General features: G+C 40.5%; 2 protein-coding genes across 3 annotated transcripts in view; both read right to left on the bottom strand.

Annotated features, from left to right (window-relative positions):
• MPPE1 (metallophosphoesterase 1) overlaps nt 1-19,655 on the bottom strand; it is a 33,380-nt gene extending 13,725 nt beyond the window's left edge. The window contains exon 1 of one of the 2 annotated variants that reach the window (XM_051773740.1): nt 19,609-19,655. The gene's annotated coding sequence lies outside the window, so the exon portion shown is untranslated. Of the gene's footprint in view, nt 1-11,024; nt 11,130-19,608 lie in introns of those variants that run through there. The other variant, XM_051773722.1, reaches the window with a different exon arrangement.
• On the bottom strand, nt 1,871-11,557 carry LOC127465384 (centrosomal protein of 290 kDa-like). The gene is made up of 8 exons (XM_051775871.1): nt 11,405-11,557; nt 10,921-11,226; nt 9,840-9,979; nt 9,168-9,248; nt 7,189-7,279; nt 5,933-6,119; nt 4,976-5,073; nt 1,871-2,214 (listed from the first exon to the last, which is right to left on the bottom strand). Exons 1-8 carry the CDS (start codon nt 11,555-11,557, stop codon nt 2,086-2,088), a joined length of 1,185 nt encoding a protein of 394 aa, XP_051631831.1. The 3' UTR covers nt 1,871-2,085.
• Nucleotides 19,656-19,666: the final 11 nt, after the last annotated feature.

Genomic DNA, 19,666 nt, shown 5'->3' with positions numbered 1-19,666 from the left:
CAAGCCCATGCAGCAGGGATCTGAACCTCACATACGGGGACCCAAGGAGCAGAGAGCCACAGCCTCTCACACGTGACGGTGAGGCCAAAAGTGGTGCTGTCAGGCTGCACACACACTGCAAGATGGAGCTGTGGTTCTGCCTGTCACTGCACAGTGCGTTGCTACTCCCCCCCCTTACATGGCTCATTGTTAAGATTAGACTAGAATCTGGTTTCCTAGAGCTTGAGGACCTTAGTCATGAGAAAAGACTGAAGGATTTCTCACTGTTTCTTGTTCTAAATGTATGTGAGTGGCCTGATGCGAAAGTGAGTTTTAAAAGTTTCAAAAGCTCATCACAAAGGTGATTAATATGGTATTTTCAGCATATTAATTACTTTCAATTGTTTGGGCAGAGAACTTTATAATGAAAAATATTCTGATCTTCAGTAGCTGGCAAACAGTAAAATTCTGCTAGTCATAACATTTTTTTATGCAGTCAACGTATTCATTCTTTCGGCAGCAGAGACCCTGAACTTTTCCTCATCAACATGTTTGAAGAACAATTCTGCATGACATTTAAAAATCAGCCTGTGGACAAGGGCAATTACTGATTAATTTAACAACAGGACCAAAGTTTAAACATGCTAGAAGTATAACTTTATACCACAAAACTGTGGGGAAAAATGCTCCAGTGATTAGCACCGATTCCTTCTCCATCATTCATGTCTACTTTGCTTATTAACAAGTTAGAAACATTTTTGCACTTATAATTCTTCCATTATACATGCTATTCTTCCTGTTTTCTTCCATCAAGTTTACTGCAAATGCAGACTTCTATCACGCCTCTTTTCTTTCCCCTTTCCATCTCTGTTCGGAACATTATCCAGCTTTAATTTACAAGTAAGCCGAGAATGAAACAAGGGAACACAATGCTCTATAGCCAGAGCAGGAGGCAAGGAGTTACCCTCTCTGTCACTTACTGAATATGTAACTCTGAATACATCATATGCTTTGAGGTAAATTTCTTTATTAATTTACAACTACATAAAACAGTCCTAACAAACCAAGTTGGATACAAGAATCTTAATCCTACTCCTAGTCCTACCCCTCATGAGTGTGCACATATTTTTATGAAGCTGAAGAAGCTGTATCAGGCTATAAGCAAGCTTAGTTTTTCTAGCCTTACGATAGTTTTCACTTAATTCTTCCATCACAATGCCACAAAGCTACAGATTTACAACTTTCAAAAAATACAATTTTATAATGTAACTATGTTAAACTTTTGTGAAATGTAGTTACAAACAAGTTCGGGTTCAAAATCTCACAAGGTTCTGCAAGCTAACTTGCAACTGGGAGTTGCCTTTTTTCATGCCAAGCTCTGAAGCAACACAGTAATTTTGCCTTGTGAACTGTGACTCTCTGTACTCCACTCTCCTTTTTAGCTCTTCAAATACCAGAGCTCTTCAAGTACCTCACTCTTCAATCAAATAAGAGCTTCTGATGAATTCTTCTTTTGATGCTGCAAAACAACTTTCTGACCCATCTTTCTGAATACACTCTTTCCAATTCTGAACCCTAAATCCTTCCTTCATCCACATATTTTAACTTATTATTGTGATTAAAGAAAAATTCCAAGGAGAGATTTAGCATTTTTTCTTTTAAGAAACCCCTTTGCAATGATTTAATGATAAAATTAATTTTTGTCTGCATTAGCACGCACTTAGCGCTAAAATTCACAAAGACTGCCAAATCTACACATCTAATTTGATTTAGCTTACAGAAAAGGATAAATTGGGAAATTCAAAGATTTTTGTCATATTCCCATAAACGCCCACAATCACTCCTACAATGAATGTATTTCAAGTGTGAAAGAGAAGGCTTTGAAACTTAGTTGAAGTTATACAGACCACAGTTTATTTAAAAACCATATAAACAAAAAATCAAAGGCACAAAATACAAAAACATTTCAGAGAAGCTTGTTAGGATCATATTAATGAATCCATAACATTATCAAAATGAGGTACCACTTAAGCCATGGTAGGTTTAAATGTTGCAGTAAGTATAAAAAAAAGGGGAAACTCTACTTGCCATTAAATTAACCAGTATTTACAAATGTGCTGTAAAAGGAAGCCCATACATTACACTTATTTGTTTCAAGCATTTTTCGTACTCATAGTTCAGTTTCAGACATTCCTGTACAGCATGCTTTAGATCTTCTACCTCTTCAAAAAATTCCTAGGAAAATCAAAAAATATTCACCTTAAACTTTCTTTCAAAGACATTCTCAATACGAGCTAGTCAGCATTTCAGTTCCTCAAAAGTTCAAAGACACCCTCCATATTTTTATTAACATATGATTGCGTTATGCAAACACAGCTATGGTGAAATACAGCAATTAACTATAACCTCAGGTAACAATGTAAAACTCTGCCCTGAACACACAGTGCAAGCAGAATTCAAGTTATGTTAGAGCCTGGAGTACAGACTAATAATAGGAAAGACTAATTAAAAAAAAAGGGAAAAAATGTTGACTTATCAGGCAGCTACAAAATGACAGTCCAGAATGACAAGGTAATAGTGTCACAGTCCTCTGTGCAAAAACACAACTACACCTCTCAAAATCAGACAGTAGCAGAGAGCACACCATTAACTTCAAGAATCCAAAAGGCAAGGCTATGAATAGGGACAAATGAGCAAGGAGAGAGATGAGGAGAGTATACTGAGGAACAAGAAGTTAGTATTTGAAGAAGACAACACTAAAGAGCTTAAGATGGAAAAATGGATACCATATTTAGATCTAGAAAGATGTAAAATCTTGTTAGACCTTAACCGCTTTGTAAATTGCTAGTACCTACTCAGAACTTCAAGTACAACTACATTGTGTTAATGAATGTCCTATTTCAGATTAGGATCTATTATTTCTCACTACAGTATGTTAAAAAGTTTGATTTTCATATTCAAAAGGATAAGATTTATGATGCATTAAACTTGACGTAGCCTAAAACACTATCCAACAGCTTCAACTGGCTCAGATAAAAGCAAGTGACAACAAAGGAGGGAAAAAGAGCAATATGTAAGGCTACACAGAACATAAAGAGACAGGCCAATATGAAATCCACAGAAAAAAGTTCTGTTGAACATGGAATCATAGAATGGTTTGGGTTGGAAGAGACAAAGATCACCTAGTTACAGCCCCCCTGCCATGGGCAGGACACGTTCCACTAGATCAGGTTGCTCAGGCCCCCATCTGACCTGGACTTGAACAGTTCCAGGGATGGAACATCTACAGCTTCTCTGGGCAACCTGTTCCAGTGCCTCACCACCCTCACTGCAAAGAATTTCTTCCTAATATCTCATCTAAACACAGCCTATTTCAGTTTAAAGCCATTGCCCCTTGTCCTGTCACTACATCACTACATGCCCTTGTGAAAAGTCCCTCTCCTGTTTTCTTGCAGGTCCCCCTTAGGTACTGGAAGGTGCTATGAGGTCTCCCCAGAGCCTTCTCTTATCCAGGCTTAACAACCCCAACTCTCTCAGTTTGTCTTCATAGGAGAGGTGCTCCAGCTCATTTAATGTCAGGCTGTGTGGTTTCACTTTCTCATATTGATCCTTTTGCAATTATACTATCCCAGAATGGATAACTGAGCACATAGTTCTACTTAGACTTAATTCAAATACAAGACAAACCCAGATTCACAGAAATAATCTTCATATATGGAATTATGTTTTGTTCAGCTCCTGCAGCTCAAGTCTATTGAGCAATTCTGACTCTTTGTAAGTGAAGTCAGAAATTGCAGGGAAATATATGGACAGAAAGTGGAGTGTAATTACTGAAGTCTTCATTTCACCAACCATGGAAACTCCTATCTACCAAAGTAACAATGTATCTACCTACATCCATCTGTATTTAACATTTTCTCCTGCCTATTCTTCTTTTTTTAATTAATAGCTACATACATCTTAAATAACATACAGTGCCTTAAAACTACCTAAAAAAGGGTCACTGATAAAAAGTCATGACCTCAGATTTACATATTTCTCTTCTGGAAGATGAAACTTTTAGCCACAAGCTGTCCCTAACTCCCAAACATGGGGACCTAGAATTCACCCTGGCTCAGTGTTCTACCAGTTTCACACCCAATGAACTACCATCATCTTTTACTGCTACCCCTTAATGAAAGCTAGCTTAAAGTTATTTAGTTTGTGAGAAAGGACTGCAAGGTAAGAAAACAGATTCTAAAAAAAAAAAAAAATCCAATACAAGACCTGAGAAATAAGCAAAAAACAGTTCAAACAAGTCTGTTGCTGAAAATAAAATCTTATGTCAGCACGTTAAACAGAGCCCTCTATAGCCAGATAAGATCTCTTCATCTTCTTACATTATTTCAAGAATTACCAAATTTTTGCACTTTCACTTTCTACACCTATCGATCTATCACAGAAACTTCAAAGCCTCTGCCCTCCCCAAGCCTGGAGTTCTGTCAGAGGCATAAATTTGATATGTTTGAGTTCAGGAGAAAATAGCTTTCTTTTCACTGAAATCATGAAGCAATAAAAGTGATCAGTCAAAAACCTATTTTTATTCTCTCTGCAAGTACCTGTTGGAAGAAATTAAGACTGTACCAGCAGTTACAATTTTAATGTCAAAACGAGCAATGTCAAAACAAGCTGAGAAAAATAATCTTTCATAAAGGAATTCAAATAGCCCAAATATTAAAAAAAATAAAAAATCCACAGCTATGGATTAAAACCAAAAATAAAGCCAAAACCATAAAATTAAAATTGCATTATTCCTCTTCCTTAGCCAAGCAGCACTGTAGGACATGAATGTTTCAAGGAGTCATTCATTTCCATCTCTCTCAGAATGCTATACACTGATTTTTTTTGTATTTGGCTTGATAACAACATATGTTCAGCCTAAAGATGTTTTGGTTCAGGTAGAAAAGTTAGTTTTTCAAAAATCAGCTCCTGTTAAACTTGTCTTAAAATAAATTACCTTGTCTAATCCAGCTAATTCATTTTTTAGTGCTCTCTTTTCTGCAGACAACTTTCCATTTTCTTTCTTCAGCTTTTTAATCTCCTTCAACAATAGCTCTACATTCAAATAAAAAAATGTACACTTCAACCAATACAGTCAACCTCCCACTCATATGAATCATACGACAGCTAAAGAGCTGCCTACCTTTTGTGATATTAGAAAATTAAAGTATCTTTTTCATAAAGTGATTTATTCTTAAGAACTGGCCCAGAACATACCCAAGTACTATGAAAGACAGCAGGATTTGCCAACTGGATAATCTGAATTTGCCAGATTCTTAGAATGGAGGATTATTTTACTTTAAAAATCCACAAAACATACATCACATGCTTCAATTACCTTTTTCTGACTTACAAGAGGGTCACATTAGCCCTTGCTGACATCACATTTCCTGAAAATTATGCCTACATTATAAGATCTCTTCCACCTCTTTTCTATGCTTTGACATAGAACAGGATTGCACCTTAACTTGTGGATTTACTTGCAAGGAAGAACATGCTGAAATCAGTATTGCCTAGGTTTGTCCAACATTTTAGGGCTAAACCCAGGTTATTTTGTATATCAGTGTCTGAAAACCAAAGAATGGTGCAGTAAACATTATTACTAAGAGATCTGCATACATACATCTTACCAGAATAAAGAATAAATAGCTCTAAATACAGCCACACACTCCTACCCATGATTTTATCAACCTACCAATTCCAGAAAAGCAGCAAACATTTAAACACAAACAAATGCAAGGCTGAATCCCAGACTACGAGATGCCGTTTTTACATAACAGGTTTTCAAAAATGAAAAGAACATTTTAGCTGATGCTGGTTGAAGTAGAAGAATGGCCTCTAGGTCAGAAATGAAATGCATTCTCTCTGATGGGCATACTGGAAGGAACATCATCAGAATTAAAGGCACCATTACCTAAATATTTACTGCAACAGGATTCCTTCTCTTCAGAAATGTCCCTGTGAGAAGTTATTCCTCCCTCTGAGGTTCGACTTCTTTTTCCAGAAACAGCACTAGTTTTCCAAGAAACCTTTTTACATTCCAGTTGTTCAATTCTTTGCCTCTGCTCTTGAAGATTATGCTCTAGCTCATGAATTTTAATCTGTTGAGAAAAATTTTTTTAAACTGAACAGAAAAAACACAGTTCAACTGAATACCACTGAAAACACATTCTGAATACAAACCCAGAGCTTTCATTTGCTGACTTAAAACTACATTCATCCAAAGGGTCTGAAAGGAGAAAAAAGAAAAAGCTTCACAGCAAGTGAAGCTTTGCATACGTCAAGTGTTTTAAAAAAATCTGCGAGCACATGCTTGCAAGACAATCATGGAATCACAGAATGGTCTGGATTGGAAGGGACCTTAAAGACCATCTAGTTTCAACCCCCCTGCCACGGGCAGAGACCCCTTCCACTAGACCAGGGTGCTCAAAGCCCCATCCAAACTGGCCTTGAAAACACTTCCGGGGGGGGGGCATCCACAACTTCTCTGGGCAACCTGTTCCAGAACAATATAAATGCACAAAGAAACTAAACCTTCCCTCACAGCAAAGCATACCTTCATGGCAGCAATTCCCAACTTCTAAGAAAAAGTACGTATAATCCAAATTATAATTAATACTAATTCACAAACAAATAAGGCACAAATGAGGAAATGAGACTGGTCAATGCAATGCTTGATCAACTGCCCAAAGAGGCAATACCCACTTGAACCACTGGAACCACTCCTGGTCACACAACTCTGCCTTCACTTCAGTTATGATGTTAGTCTCTTTGCACAGCAAGCCCACAGGTCATGCTACCTGAAAGAAGACTGCTTGCCTCCATTTGGTTTGCTACTGCTGAATTTCTGAAATAAATCAGCTCTTGACACACACAGAAAAATATCAGGGCAAGGCAGGTCAAAAGATGTACATACAATTGGAAGGACAGGTAGGGAGATGAGTAAAGAAAAAAGCAAGGAAAGGGGAGACAGCTTTCTGTTACCAGAGACAAAAGTTCATTTTCAAAGGGAACTACAGGCTACTCTCCATTATCTCAACATCATGAGAAACAAAAATAAGTATAACAGGAAAAGCATGATCTCATTGCACAAACGCAAGAAACACTTTCCAGTCTCCCTAAAAGCTTACATTTGGCTATTTGACACCACCTCCTACAAATTCTACTTACAGTGAGATTTTTAATTTCTTCACTTTGCTCCTTGTTTTTTTTGCTTTCTCTAACGTAACGTTTCTGTAGCTCATTATACATATGAAGCAGTCTAAAACAGAAGAAATGCATAAATTGCAGTAAAACACAAAAGCCAAAAAACATGCATCCCTTATGGCAAAGGTATTAGAGACACCTCACAGAGATCACTTGGGCTGTAGCTGCACTGCAGAGACTTGTAACAGAAATATTTAAGATGGGTATGAATGAAGTGAGACTGTCAACACAGAAAGAGAAAGCACCAGAAAATAACAATAAGCAAGTTAAAAGAATGGTCTGTATGGATGGCAAAGAATATCTTTCACTCAGCCAGACTGAAGACCCTGTTTTGTCCAGCACACATGGCCACATTCTGATTAAACCTCAGTGAAAATGACTCTTTGATGCAAGACCTATACACCAGCAACAGGAGGGTGGCAATGACTGCAGCGTCACATATATAATTCCTCTCCCTGTTAGCACAACAGGAATAGCACAAAGACACTCCTAAAGGATTTTAAAATGTTTGTCCAGAAACTAATTTCTTGCCACCAATGAAGAACCCATAATGAGGACACATGAGGCAGAGTTCCCAGCTCTCTGTGTTGCACAAAACATCTCATTGCTTCCAAGTGTGTAGCTGTGAGGATACGAGTGAGTGAAATCAATGAGAAAATGAGTGAGAGGGCAAAAATCAATGTAAAATAAACAGATTTGGGATGTTATCTTTCTCTTTGATATTACCTTGCATAGACTTCTGCTACACTAATTTCCTGCCATATTATATGGCATTCAGTTTCCATATATGAGGGCCAGAACATAACTGACTACATTTTTCCTAATTTTTTCTAGTAATTCATACTAAGTCATGACTGTGCACTACAAACAGGATGAGCTAGACTGTAGTACAGCACAGCTTTGTAAAACAACATACAAACAGATGCTAGAAAAAAACAGTACATCAGGTTAACTGCATCCTAATATAGAGCGGGTCTAGCACTTGATTCAAAGACTAACTTGGACTTCTTCCCCATAAGCATCTAACTAGGTACTCAATTCCAGGTCAGAGCCAGTCACCAAGCCTTCCTATGTAGTTTGCAAAGAGAATCTGGTACACTGAAAAGGTATTTAACAAAACAAAAATACACCAAAAAAACCCAAAACAAACCAAACCAAACAAACAAAAAAATTTAAAAGGGCGTTCTAAAGACACCTAAAGGAAAGATTAAAAACAGGGTGCTTGGCCAAAAAGCCGTAGGGACTGCCTCAATCTGTGTAAGATCCACAGCCCATTTACGTAAGTGAACAAAAAGTAGCCTTAGAAGAGATGGAGCAGTTTGTTTTACAGTCAAGCCACAGAAGAACGGAACAATATTTTATGTCACTTTCCTAGTTATTAAAATGTTTCAATGTATATTTTATCAAATAAAAAAATGTATCTTTGCATCAGAAAAGCAGTTACAAGAGTTTCATTCTAGCATTAATTGGCAAACTACAATAAGTAGTGGCTCAACTCTAGAATTAACTACACCGAAGAGTAAAATCACTTCTCTGGCTTATTTTGAAAACAGTATCAGCCTATAAATTTTATATACATATAAAACTGAGCTATATAAAATGAGTTAACAAAGCTGCCACAAAATAGAAGGTGGTTAAAAAATCTACAAAATCTTAAAAAAAAATCTACACACACATAAAGTAACTTCCTGGCTCATTAAATTTTTCTCAATTAAAGATTCAAGAAAGAAATCCATTTTGCTCTTTCTTTAGTGCCATTTTCAAGTTTAATCTAAGGTTTTGTAAATCCTTTTAAAATGCAAATGATTTTCCACTGTTTCAAAGGCTAAAAGCCACCTCACCTCCATAAGTTATAAATTTCACTGACTTAACCATGAACAACATATTCTACCCTACAGAGAAGAATATTTACTACTGTGAAGAAGCAACTTCCAAGAACTCACCTGACACTGTCACACTCTAGAACAAAATCCTTGCTGTCTCCACCCTTATGCCATAAATGGGTTTCTGTTTGAACCTGAACACTTAATTGAAAGAAAAACAACAGCTTAATAAAATTAGATTTTACAATTCAATTGGCTCAAACAAAACAACTGAAAAAAAGCCAAGTTACTTTTCAGTTTGATTTTACAGTCGAGGTTTCCACGCAGGATCATAAACATACCAAAATTTAAATTTTGATGATTTTTGCAGACCACTACTTAAATCCTGGCAGGATACTTTCCAAAACACTGGCACTACAGTTTTCCAGGTCTCGGTTTCTAAATCTTTTAAATAGCATTGATGCAATTTAACTATCTTACTACTGTTTGGTGGAAAAATAAATGTAAAAGTCTTTGCAGTTAGACAGAGAGTATGTTGGCTAAGCAGGTGTATTACTTGTTGATATTAAAACTGTTTTTTTCACTACAATAATGAATTCTGTACAAGTTGCCCCAGACAGCCTTTGTTCCTTTACGTGCCTCAAGCATCTTCTACCTCCACCCTCCTGGTCACAGATGGCCCCTCAAAATATGTGCACTAGATAAGGCCTAGTTCATCTGAAAACGTGAAGGTAAAAGTCCTGAAATGTTGCACTTCTTTTGATGCAAAAAGAAACATTTGACACTTCTTACTCTCTGCTTGTGCCACAGTCATGCATTAACTGCTGCAGATGCAACTTTTCTTGGATCTGACCCAGATTCTTTTCTAGCTCCTTATTTTTTATGTGTAGTCTTTTCACCTTCTTGACTAACTGTTCATTTTCATCACTGAGCTGAAAAGGAAGAGAATTTAAAAAAATAAAAATCAAAGAACATTTTTAGATCAGGTGTGTAGTAGGCTGATAACATTAAAATTCTCTCCCAAAAGCTTTACTACATTTATCTTAAACTAACTACATTTATCTTAAACTATACAAACATATAAAGGAAAACAGCAGGAAAAACAATCGGGTTCAAATTTTATGAAAAATTTGACTAAAACAAACCTACTTTAACACACACATTAAAGGTTTCTAATATATGTTCGTAACTCATTAAGGAATGTAGGGAACCGGCTTTGTATTTAAAATTAATCACAAAGGGACAAAACATCGGAGTTTTCAGTTACAGTGCTAAACCATAAACATCAGCTCCACAACTAAGCTCATGTTTATGTTATTACCGGAGCCAAAGGACTAAGCTACAGCTGCACTAGCAGAACTTCTTGTGTGCACAACTGCTGAACCTTGCCCATAATTATATATATTATATATATATTATATATATATTATATTATATATATTATATATATTATATAATATATAATATTATAATATTATAATATTATATAATATATCATATCACTATATTATATATAGCAATATATAGTATATAATGCATATATTATTGCATAGGATATATAAAATATTATATAATTATATAGAATATTATATAATTATATAGAATATATTATATAAGGCAATATATAACTACACTACAATACAGTTATATATTATTGTACTTCTATATATACAGTATATATTAACATAATTCTATAGTATATGTATATATTGCGTGCGTGTGTGTGCATAGATATAGATGTAAACTATGACTCTATTGCCTTAACTCAGAGGGAATTAAGTAAAAGAGATGCTATGTGTCAGCAGAAGGAAGAGCAGAAGGCACCGAGACCCCGCGTTCTGCCCTGAGCCTGAGCTTTGCCCCCAGGGCAAACCTGGCCGCTCCCGAGCGCTCCCGGCGCCATGCCCGGGACGGGACGGGACGGGACGGGACGAGCCTCCGGGGAGCCGGGGCGGCACTGCCGAGGGCCACACTCACTTGGAGGCACCTGTGGACGGCGGGCAGGGCCATGGGAAGCGCCGGGAAGGCCGAGACAGCGGGCGGGACCCGCCGGGATGGCCGGGCCGGATATGCTGGAGCAGGGCACGTCATAGCCGAGCGACCGCCGGCGTTCCGGGGACACCTGGCGCCATCCCTCTTTCCCGGCGAATGGCGGCCACCCTCTGCCCCTGGAGCCGCCCTAAAAACACCGCAGCCTCTGCTTGTCGCTTTTAAATTGTCACTTTTAAACTGTCACTAAGTTTCACTTGGTGGGATTCCTGGGGTGTCCTGCGCAGGGCCAGGAGGTGGGTTCGGTGATCCTGAGGGTCCCTTCCAACTCAGCAGATTCAATGATCCTGAGACTTTCTGTGACTAACAGGCACCGGGTGGGTGGGATTGAGAACGCTGCCGACCACGGACCTGCACGGATATATTTGTACACCAACACACACCAAGTGATGTATCTCTGTAAAAGCAGGTTCTGCATCTCCTGCCCCCAGCACAACAGGTACAGGCTGTTCCAGTAACATCCACCGAGGCAGGAGAAAAGGGCATGCCTGGTAATGCTGCTACCCAGCGAGGTGGGGGCTGTATCCTTGGTGTTTGTGGTACTTGCTATTGCTACTGTTTGCTAGGCTTTGCCTTTGTGTATAAATATCTAAAGGGAGGGCATGCCAAGAGGATGGAGCCAGGCTTCTCTCAGTGGTGCCAAGCAATAGGACAAGAGGCAACAGGCAGAAACTGGTGGAAGTTCCACCTGAAATTGAGGAAAAACTTCCTTACTGTGCAAGTGACCTCACACTGGAACAGATTACCCAGAGAGGTTGAGGAGTGTCCCTCACCGGAGATATTTAAGAACTGTCTGGACGCAATCCTGTGCCATGTGCTCTGGGATGACCATGTTTGAGCAGGGAGGTTGGACCAGATGACCCACTGTGGTCCCTTCCAACGTGACCCATTCTATGATTTGTTCTTTGTATTTTGCTGTTATTTTTGGCAGAGAGGTTAGAGGGCATACAGGCAGAATGAAAGCATTCCACCATCATGACAGACTGTACCTTACAGACACCATATCAACAGCAGGCACTCACCAGCCATGAGAAGTTTACCCATTCCAGCAAGACTGACCCAAGGCAGTGACTACTGCCTGCTGGTCTCCCTAGCTTTTGCTATTGGCAGTTTACAACCCTTCCTATTCCTCTCTCATTTGCTAGGTCTCAAATCTAAGTCTTCATTTGTTCTCTGCATCTCCTGTCTTTGTACAAAATGTTGCCTCTCTTGTTTCTTAAAGCACATCACATGTTCCCATCTTTTTTTCTTTTTTGGTGTAAAATGTTGCCAGATGCCACCCACCCCTTCATCTTGACCATGTAGCCCACCTGACTGCAGAGCCTGGCAAATCTTGCAAAGACTCATAGATTCATAAAGATCATCTAGTCCCAACCCCCCTGCCATAGGCAGGGACACCTCCCACTAGACCAGGTTGCTGAAGGCCTTTTCCAGCCTCGCCTTGAACACTGCCAGGGTTGGGGCATCCACAGCTTCTCTGGGCAACCTGTTCCAGTGCCTCACCACCCTCACAGTCAAGAATTTCTTCCGTATATATAACATAAATTTCCCCTCTTTCAGTTTGTACCCATTACTCCTTGCCCTATCACTACAGCTCCTAACAAAGAGTCGCTCTCTGGCCTCCTATCTGTGAGCCCCCTTCAGGTACTGGAAGGTTGATGTGAGGTCTCCATGCAACCTTCTCTTCTCTGGGCTGAACAGCCCCAACTTTCTCAGCCTGTCATGCCAGGTAAGAGAGTGGGGAGATGACAGCAGCTCAACACTGCCTACTTGTGAGTCTACGGTTTACCGAAAACATGGCCCAAGACAGGTCACATTAGGCTGTGAGTGGAAACTGTAATCAGATTAAGGGAGGTGGCACACAGCTTTGGCTCCAGGGCACAACCCCAGCATCTCTCCTCCTCTACTCTCAACCCAGTCGCTCATCTGTTCAACTTCTTGAACTGCACACAGGGGTCACAGTGAAAGGTAAAAGCCTTGTCTAAATTCAGCTCAGCCTTCACTGTGCTGAGCTAAATGGACACAAGATCCAAGCTCTGAGGCTTTCAGCAACCCGAAAGTGCATGTGAGGGAAGGACATGCCCGTGGTGTTAACTGCTGCCAGGAATCCTATTTGTGAAGATTTCTGAGTTGGTTCCACAGTTGCAGAAGTAGCCACCCAACACTGCTAATTCTTGGGGCCCGTGACAAGTCACCTTGTCCCCAAATAGCCTGGCATCAAGGTTGCTACTTCAATCAGCAATTAACATTGAATGAATTAGCAACTTGCAGTTCATACTATGGAAAGCAGAAGGTCACTTCATGATACAGCTGGGTACAGCTACTAGCCACAGTAGCAGTAAGAAAAAATAAAACTGGGTGGGATAGGACCAGCCAGCAATTGTAATGGTGCTGCAGAGAAAGGGAAGTCCCATTTTCAGATGGAGTAGCAACACCCTGAGATGCAGTTACTCAGTTGTATTCTGGTTTATCCAGAACAAACAAGATCTCAGGTGAGGAGTCTATAAAACAGGAATAAAAGTTACATACAGAAGAAAATACAGCATACTATATACAGAGGGGTTGAAATAAGAATCATTTTAACTGAGTTTATCTTTGGTTACTGTAAAGGACAGTAGTAATTGTTTCCCGTGTACTGCAGAGGAGAATGAGCAGAAATAAAGTTACTTTCCAACAGAGATTAGTTCAATTTGCTATCAAAGAAAAAAATACACATAGTTCTCCCTCACTAGATATTTTAATAAACACATCAGAAAATGATCAGGCATTACTTTGAATACAGGTATACCTAATATGCACTGCATAGTGGCATACAGGAAGTACACAGACCATTTTAAAGTCCCTTTTTGGCTAACATTTCAATGATTCTATGTTACTAATTTAGAAGAAAATGCACTCTCGATATAATAATGATTCTGGTATTTTGCAAAACTTTGTAAATGACTATTTCAGTAATACTTTTTCCAGTGACAAAGGGAAGATGTTGTGTAAGGCGTGCTCCAAAATCATTGATTTGTCAGAAAATGTATAAGCATGGGATTACCTAATGCAACCCTACTATAACTCCAAGTGTAGCCTTTTTTTGCCCACGGATTAAAAGTCAGTGTGTCCTTTCAACCCTCAGAGAGACCTGCCATCCTAATCAGATATTCCAGGAATTAAAATTCTCCTGTGAAAATCTACACCCTCTGTAAAAACTTACACAAATTTCACCTGCCCCAAATTAATCTCTTCTATTCCATCCAAAACAGCTGTGTCAGCAACAAATCCCAAGTCCCTGTCAGGCTGGAAGATGGCAAGGCTTATGTGGGTTTTCTGCCCAATATGTTCTTTGGCACAATCAGTGCTGCCAATCTCACAGGCAAATGCCAGCTCAAAAATCACAGAACAACCTTGAGCAAAATGGCCAACATGGGAAAAAGGCCCTTTTCCCATCTTGTTTTGATCTTTGGTCACAGACTAATAATCCCATTTGTGTTCAGGAGCCTTCCCTGAAACAGGGAGAAGCAGTCTGGCTTTCCTGGGCCTTGGCACAACCACAGAGGGCAGCTAAATATACAAGTTCAGAATTCAGTTCAGAACACGAACATTTCTTGCATATCATGAGGAAAAGCACCAAGACATGACTGGATCTAAGATGACTGTTTGCAGAATTGGAAAAAAAAATTTTCTCTTAATACGTGAGGAAATCAATGTTAACTTAAAGCTGACAAAACCAAACAGAGGTAATATTTACTAAACCAAATTAACCTAACAAGGATCCCTGTAACAGCACACTGACAGAAGTTCTCTATCCCCCTCAGTGATAGAAACTTCAGATTATAACAGTAGGTTGTTTTAAGTGGATAATGTTCAATGTTTTCAGTGGATAATGTTCAAAAAACAATACTGGCATGCATGTGGCAGAGACAGTCTGCTGCTTGTCCCTTCAAGGCCAGGGAAAAATACCTTATTATTCTACACTCATGGACATGGTCTAGGAAAGAAAGTAACAGCTTAGGACTGCATTACCTTGTCCACAGAACTCCCTACAGAGAAGAAAAACATCTCTCTATGTAGAATCAACGGCACTTGCACATCAGGAAAGCTCTCTCAGCCATACTGGAAGGGAAAATTTCCCATCATGACAGAGCCAGTCTGAAAACTCCAGAAAACACTGAAGGATGCCATTTTACCAGTAGAGCTGTCTATCAGACCTTGAAACAAACAAAAAAACCATCTCGATTTCCATGTTAGCCAGCCCCCAGGATACATCTGAAGGTAGAGTCCTGCACTGCATGTTTGAGATTGTTGGTTAGTTTGTGGTAGGAGGGAAAACCTGGACAGTGTCTAAGCAGTTATCCCTGGGCCTCCTGGACATAGAGGAGAAAGACGGTCAGAATGACTCTGCATGGCAGAAAGGGAACACGTAAAACATCTAATACACACCATTTAGAACAGTGCATTAATCAAGCATTATGTCATACATGGCTTGTTAGCGAGCATTAGGAAAAACTGTGCCAGTGTTAGGAATTTCTGACTGATGGAGCAGAAGTGGGATCAGCACAGCTCTTCTAGGGGGTAAAGAAGAGAAAGCATCTACTTACTATCTACCTTCCCTTCTTGTAGGCAAAACAAAAATCTGGACTAAGCACCCTCTTTTATCAGCTATAAAATCTCTCACTGCAACATTACGATTGCACTAAACTATAACATCATAGCAGTTTACACAAACAAAAAGCTTCTCATCTGGGTTACCTCTTAAAGGCAGGCTCAAACTATATGCTTTGTGAGATTCCTGATAAAACCTCCAGGGAAAAGGGCTAGAGACAGTAAACAACAATTTTATATGACTAATCCAATATAATCCTATGCTGGGTAAAAAAGCCATCTGCATGGATTCCTACTGAAGTGCTTTAATAACAGCGCAGCAAGCCTCCAGCTGTCATGCTGAGGAAACGCTCTTTCGCACTCAGGCTAATAATTCCAAAAGATTACTTCCTTTTTGTTTTCTTTTTTCCCCCCCTCTGTTTTTATTAAAGCTGTTAGACGCTTGTTCTCCCATTTAAGTCCCTATTGGGAGATCATCCATCAAACCTGTGAAGTGACAAAGATCCGCACTGGAGGCCATCTGAGGATTCCACGCTGATGGCCAGTCAGCTACGGAGAGGCCACTCTCTCTCTGCAAAACTACAACCTATTTTATTGCATCATCGCAGCCTGCAATTACTGGCCAAGAAGAGAAGGGCAAGCTGTTTGCTGAGGCGGAATTAAACCAATTCCAGCTGCAGCAGCTTCCCCCGAGTGACCCTGGTTTTTGCACCACCGTCTGAGCAGACCTCAGCGGGGATCCCTGCATGGCACACAGAGCAGCCGCGCCAAGGACCGCGGGGCAGCGGTTTGGGGCAGGAAGGGAAGCTGACTACCACCTCCAGCTGAGCCACACCTAAGTCAATTAGGGCTTCACACCCTGGGAGAGAAGGAAATCCATGACTAGTCTCCGTTTTCTCTTCTGAGGTCAGAGAGAACAGGTTTTCCCCTCCACTGAGTGTTCATTGTCTCCGGGAAGGAAGTCCAACATCTACACAAATCTGGCAGGGGCTCAGGAGGATTGAGGCAGACAAAGCACCCAAGAAACACTAGTATTTCAGGTTCATCCAGGATGGGCCTATTCCAAGTGGATGAGATTAAACACGTGGCGTGTGTGTAGGTTATGAAAGGCATGTGAGAGGAACTGGCTCGCATTTGGGGTTATGAAAGATCAGAGGTTATGAAAGACCTTGGCAGTTATGAAAGACGAGCCGAGAGTCTGATCCAGCAAGGCAGAGAGCAGCCTCAACCTGCTCGGAGGTGAACGGATGTTCAAAATCACCCAGCAGCTCACAGGAGGAAGCTCACACTGCCTGGGCAGGCCTAGGCTAGGGAGGGCTTGAGAAAAACATCAGAAAAGTAATATATAGAAAGTTGTCACAGACTAGCAGAATGACAAAGAGATATACTGCCATCTGTTTATAGGACTTACAGGCAGCTCTATTTTTTTGCAAAGTTTTTTGAAAGGTCTTAAAATACTAGCTGCAGCTACTGATTTTATAAGAAGTATTCTTTGCTGGCCTTCTAGTTCTGTTTTAAATATTCTGCCTGCATAAGCCACATAGCTGCAATGAGTCTGTAAAAAACAAGGGTTCATTCAGATATTTTAGCCTCTGAACTTCAGCCTCTGGTGATCGTATTATGAATATTCTACCACCAGAATGAAGAGAAGGTTGGGGAAATTTTACTAGCCAAATGCTTATTTTCCAAATGCCACTCAGACCCCACTTAGAGAAAGGATATACTCTTGCTTAGAAAAATATTGAGGAGAGCACTTCCCCACTTTGCAACAGTACTTTTCTGTGATGATGATTTTCTGCAGTTACCTTTAATAAGGATACTTCTGCATCCTGCCAACTACACTATAGTTCACACTGCCCTGCTTTTAAAATGTGAGTTAAACAGACCTTTCAAATGCACCTGTGGCAGCCTAATCACAACAAATCTCCAGGTATTGAGGCAGACCTGAGACATATGGGAGGAAACCATCTGCTTTACATCAGAATGGGACCTAGCCAGTTTCAGCAAAAGGTATAGACTGTTTTTACTGTTGGTGAATTCAGTAACTAAAACTTTTCTTTCAAGGAAAAACAGACTTTTATTGTGGTCTGAGATGCTTCCTAGAATGCAAAGCCATCTTTATCTGCACATTTTCTAATTTACCAAAGTTAAAGCTGTCTATGCTACATCTCAGCAGCCCACAAACCTCACCAGGAAATACCTTCACCCATCTGCCCCTGCACAGAAACTCTCTAGGGAAGGTCCTGAAGCCACCCACAGCCATGCTCAGCATGGCAGCAATGAAAAGCACAGACTTCCAAAACCTGGAGGAAACTAAGGTTAAGGAAGAATCCAGAGCAGTTCTGTTCTATACTATACTGGATGTTTATAGGGTTATTGCACTTAAGGAAACTAATCTTACATAAGGATAAAACAGATACATGTTTGAAGAAACAACTTAGAATAATCAGTCAGCAAAAAGATTGACAAACATTTGGTGAGGATTTCTTCAAAATATTTCATCATTTCATATTTAAGCTAAACTTCCAAACTTTGTATATTAGTTAATTCATCTTCTCAGTGTTGCCATTTTTTTTCTAATTCAAAATGGGGACTAAAAATTGTTTTACCAAGTAGACTGACAGCCTTGCTGTCTTTGTGCTATTCACAGCCAGAATAGCACAATTTACAAATTTAAAGAATGAAGTTGAATTCTTGTGCCACAATCCATGAAGTCCAGTCACTTGCTCTAGAAGGAAAAGGTCCAAGTGTTTTATTTTAAAAAGTGTCTATTATTTTTGTGAACTACATATGGCAGGAGTGTCCCTCTCATCCCAAAGTCATCTGTGTCCTACAAGATAAACAATACAAGAAAATAGATCTAGACTTAGGGTCTGTTATGTTAGCTATAATGCCCAAGTCAATTTAATTTAGCCTAGACTCTAGAAAAATAATTAATTTTGTGTTCAGAGGTAGTAAGTGGTGGTGTTATGCAGTTTTCTTCATGCAGATGTGTTCACCACTAAAGCATATCTATTCTAGCCCTGAAAACGAAACCCTCAACCACAAAGCAGGTGCTGGAAGACAACAGCAGGTTTCATACACTCGATGTACTTAATGCATCTTTCAAAAAGCTACGCTGATGGACCCAATCCCTGGACTCTTTTTTTCCCATTCACTGCCAAGTGTGCATCAGAACAAGTCATTTGGAAAAACCTCACTCTGACAGATAAAGTGTGTGTTCCCAACACTCCCTCGGTGTTTTAAGTACTACAGTCTGACTGCTCTATTGCATAAGCGTGTATTCATTGTGGGCTGCCCTCCTTCTCCAAGGCGGATCCAGAATCTCTCAGCTATCTGTCCCCTACTCTGCCGACTCAAACGCATGGCAATTTGGCTTACATGGATTCTGGAACTGTCAGTTCTGAATTCTCCTCATCCTTGATAAATCCAAAATGACACACGAAGCCAAGTGAAAAATCTGAAGGGCAATGTATTTCTCACCACACATTTGAACTCTCAAGCACTGGCAAGCTGCTGAACTTAAAAACCTGAACTGCCCTTTCCACTCCCGAAGCCGCTTTTCCCCCACTTTCCCCCTTCACTCCTGAGATGGCCGATGCCAGCCTCCAGCTTTTACCCCAAAGTCCCGGTAACGCTGACAGCCGGGCCCCCGTTTTCCGGGATCGCCCAGGGGAGACGGGAGCAGCGGTGCCCCTCCCGGGAGCACGGCGGCTCCTCATCTCTTGGCAACCAGGAGCGCCCCATCCCTCCCCATCCCTCCCCATCCCGGCGGTACCGGCGCCATGTCAGGCGGGGCGCCGAGGCACGGCGATGGCGGTGCGGCGCATCCTGCCCTCCGCATCCCGCCCTCCGCGACCTCGCCGCTGCTCCCCGCGGGACTCCCCGCCTCTACCGTCCCTCCTCCGCCCCCGGGGCTTACCTCGAGTCAGCGCCCAGCAGCCGCGCCTTCCCCATTGAGCGCGGCGGCCGCCTCCCTC

Source organism: Manacus candei, unplaced genomic scaffold, assembly GCF_025592945.1.
Source record: "Manacus candei isolate 608988 ecotype Guabito, Panama unplaced genomic scaffold, ASM2559294v1 h1tg000008l, whole genome shotgun sequence".
NCBI classification, from domain to species: domain Eukaryota; kingdom Metazoa; phylum Chordata; class Aves; order Passeriformes; family Pipridae; genus Manacus; species Manacus candei.
The sequence above is the reverse complement of the archived record's forward strand: the minus strand, read 5'-3'. Positions and strand labels throughout refer to the sequence as shown.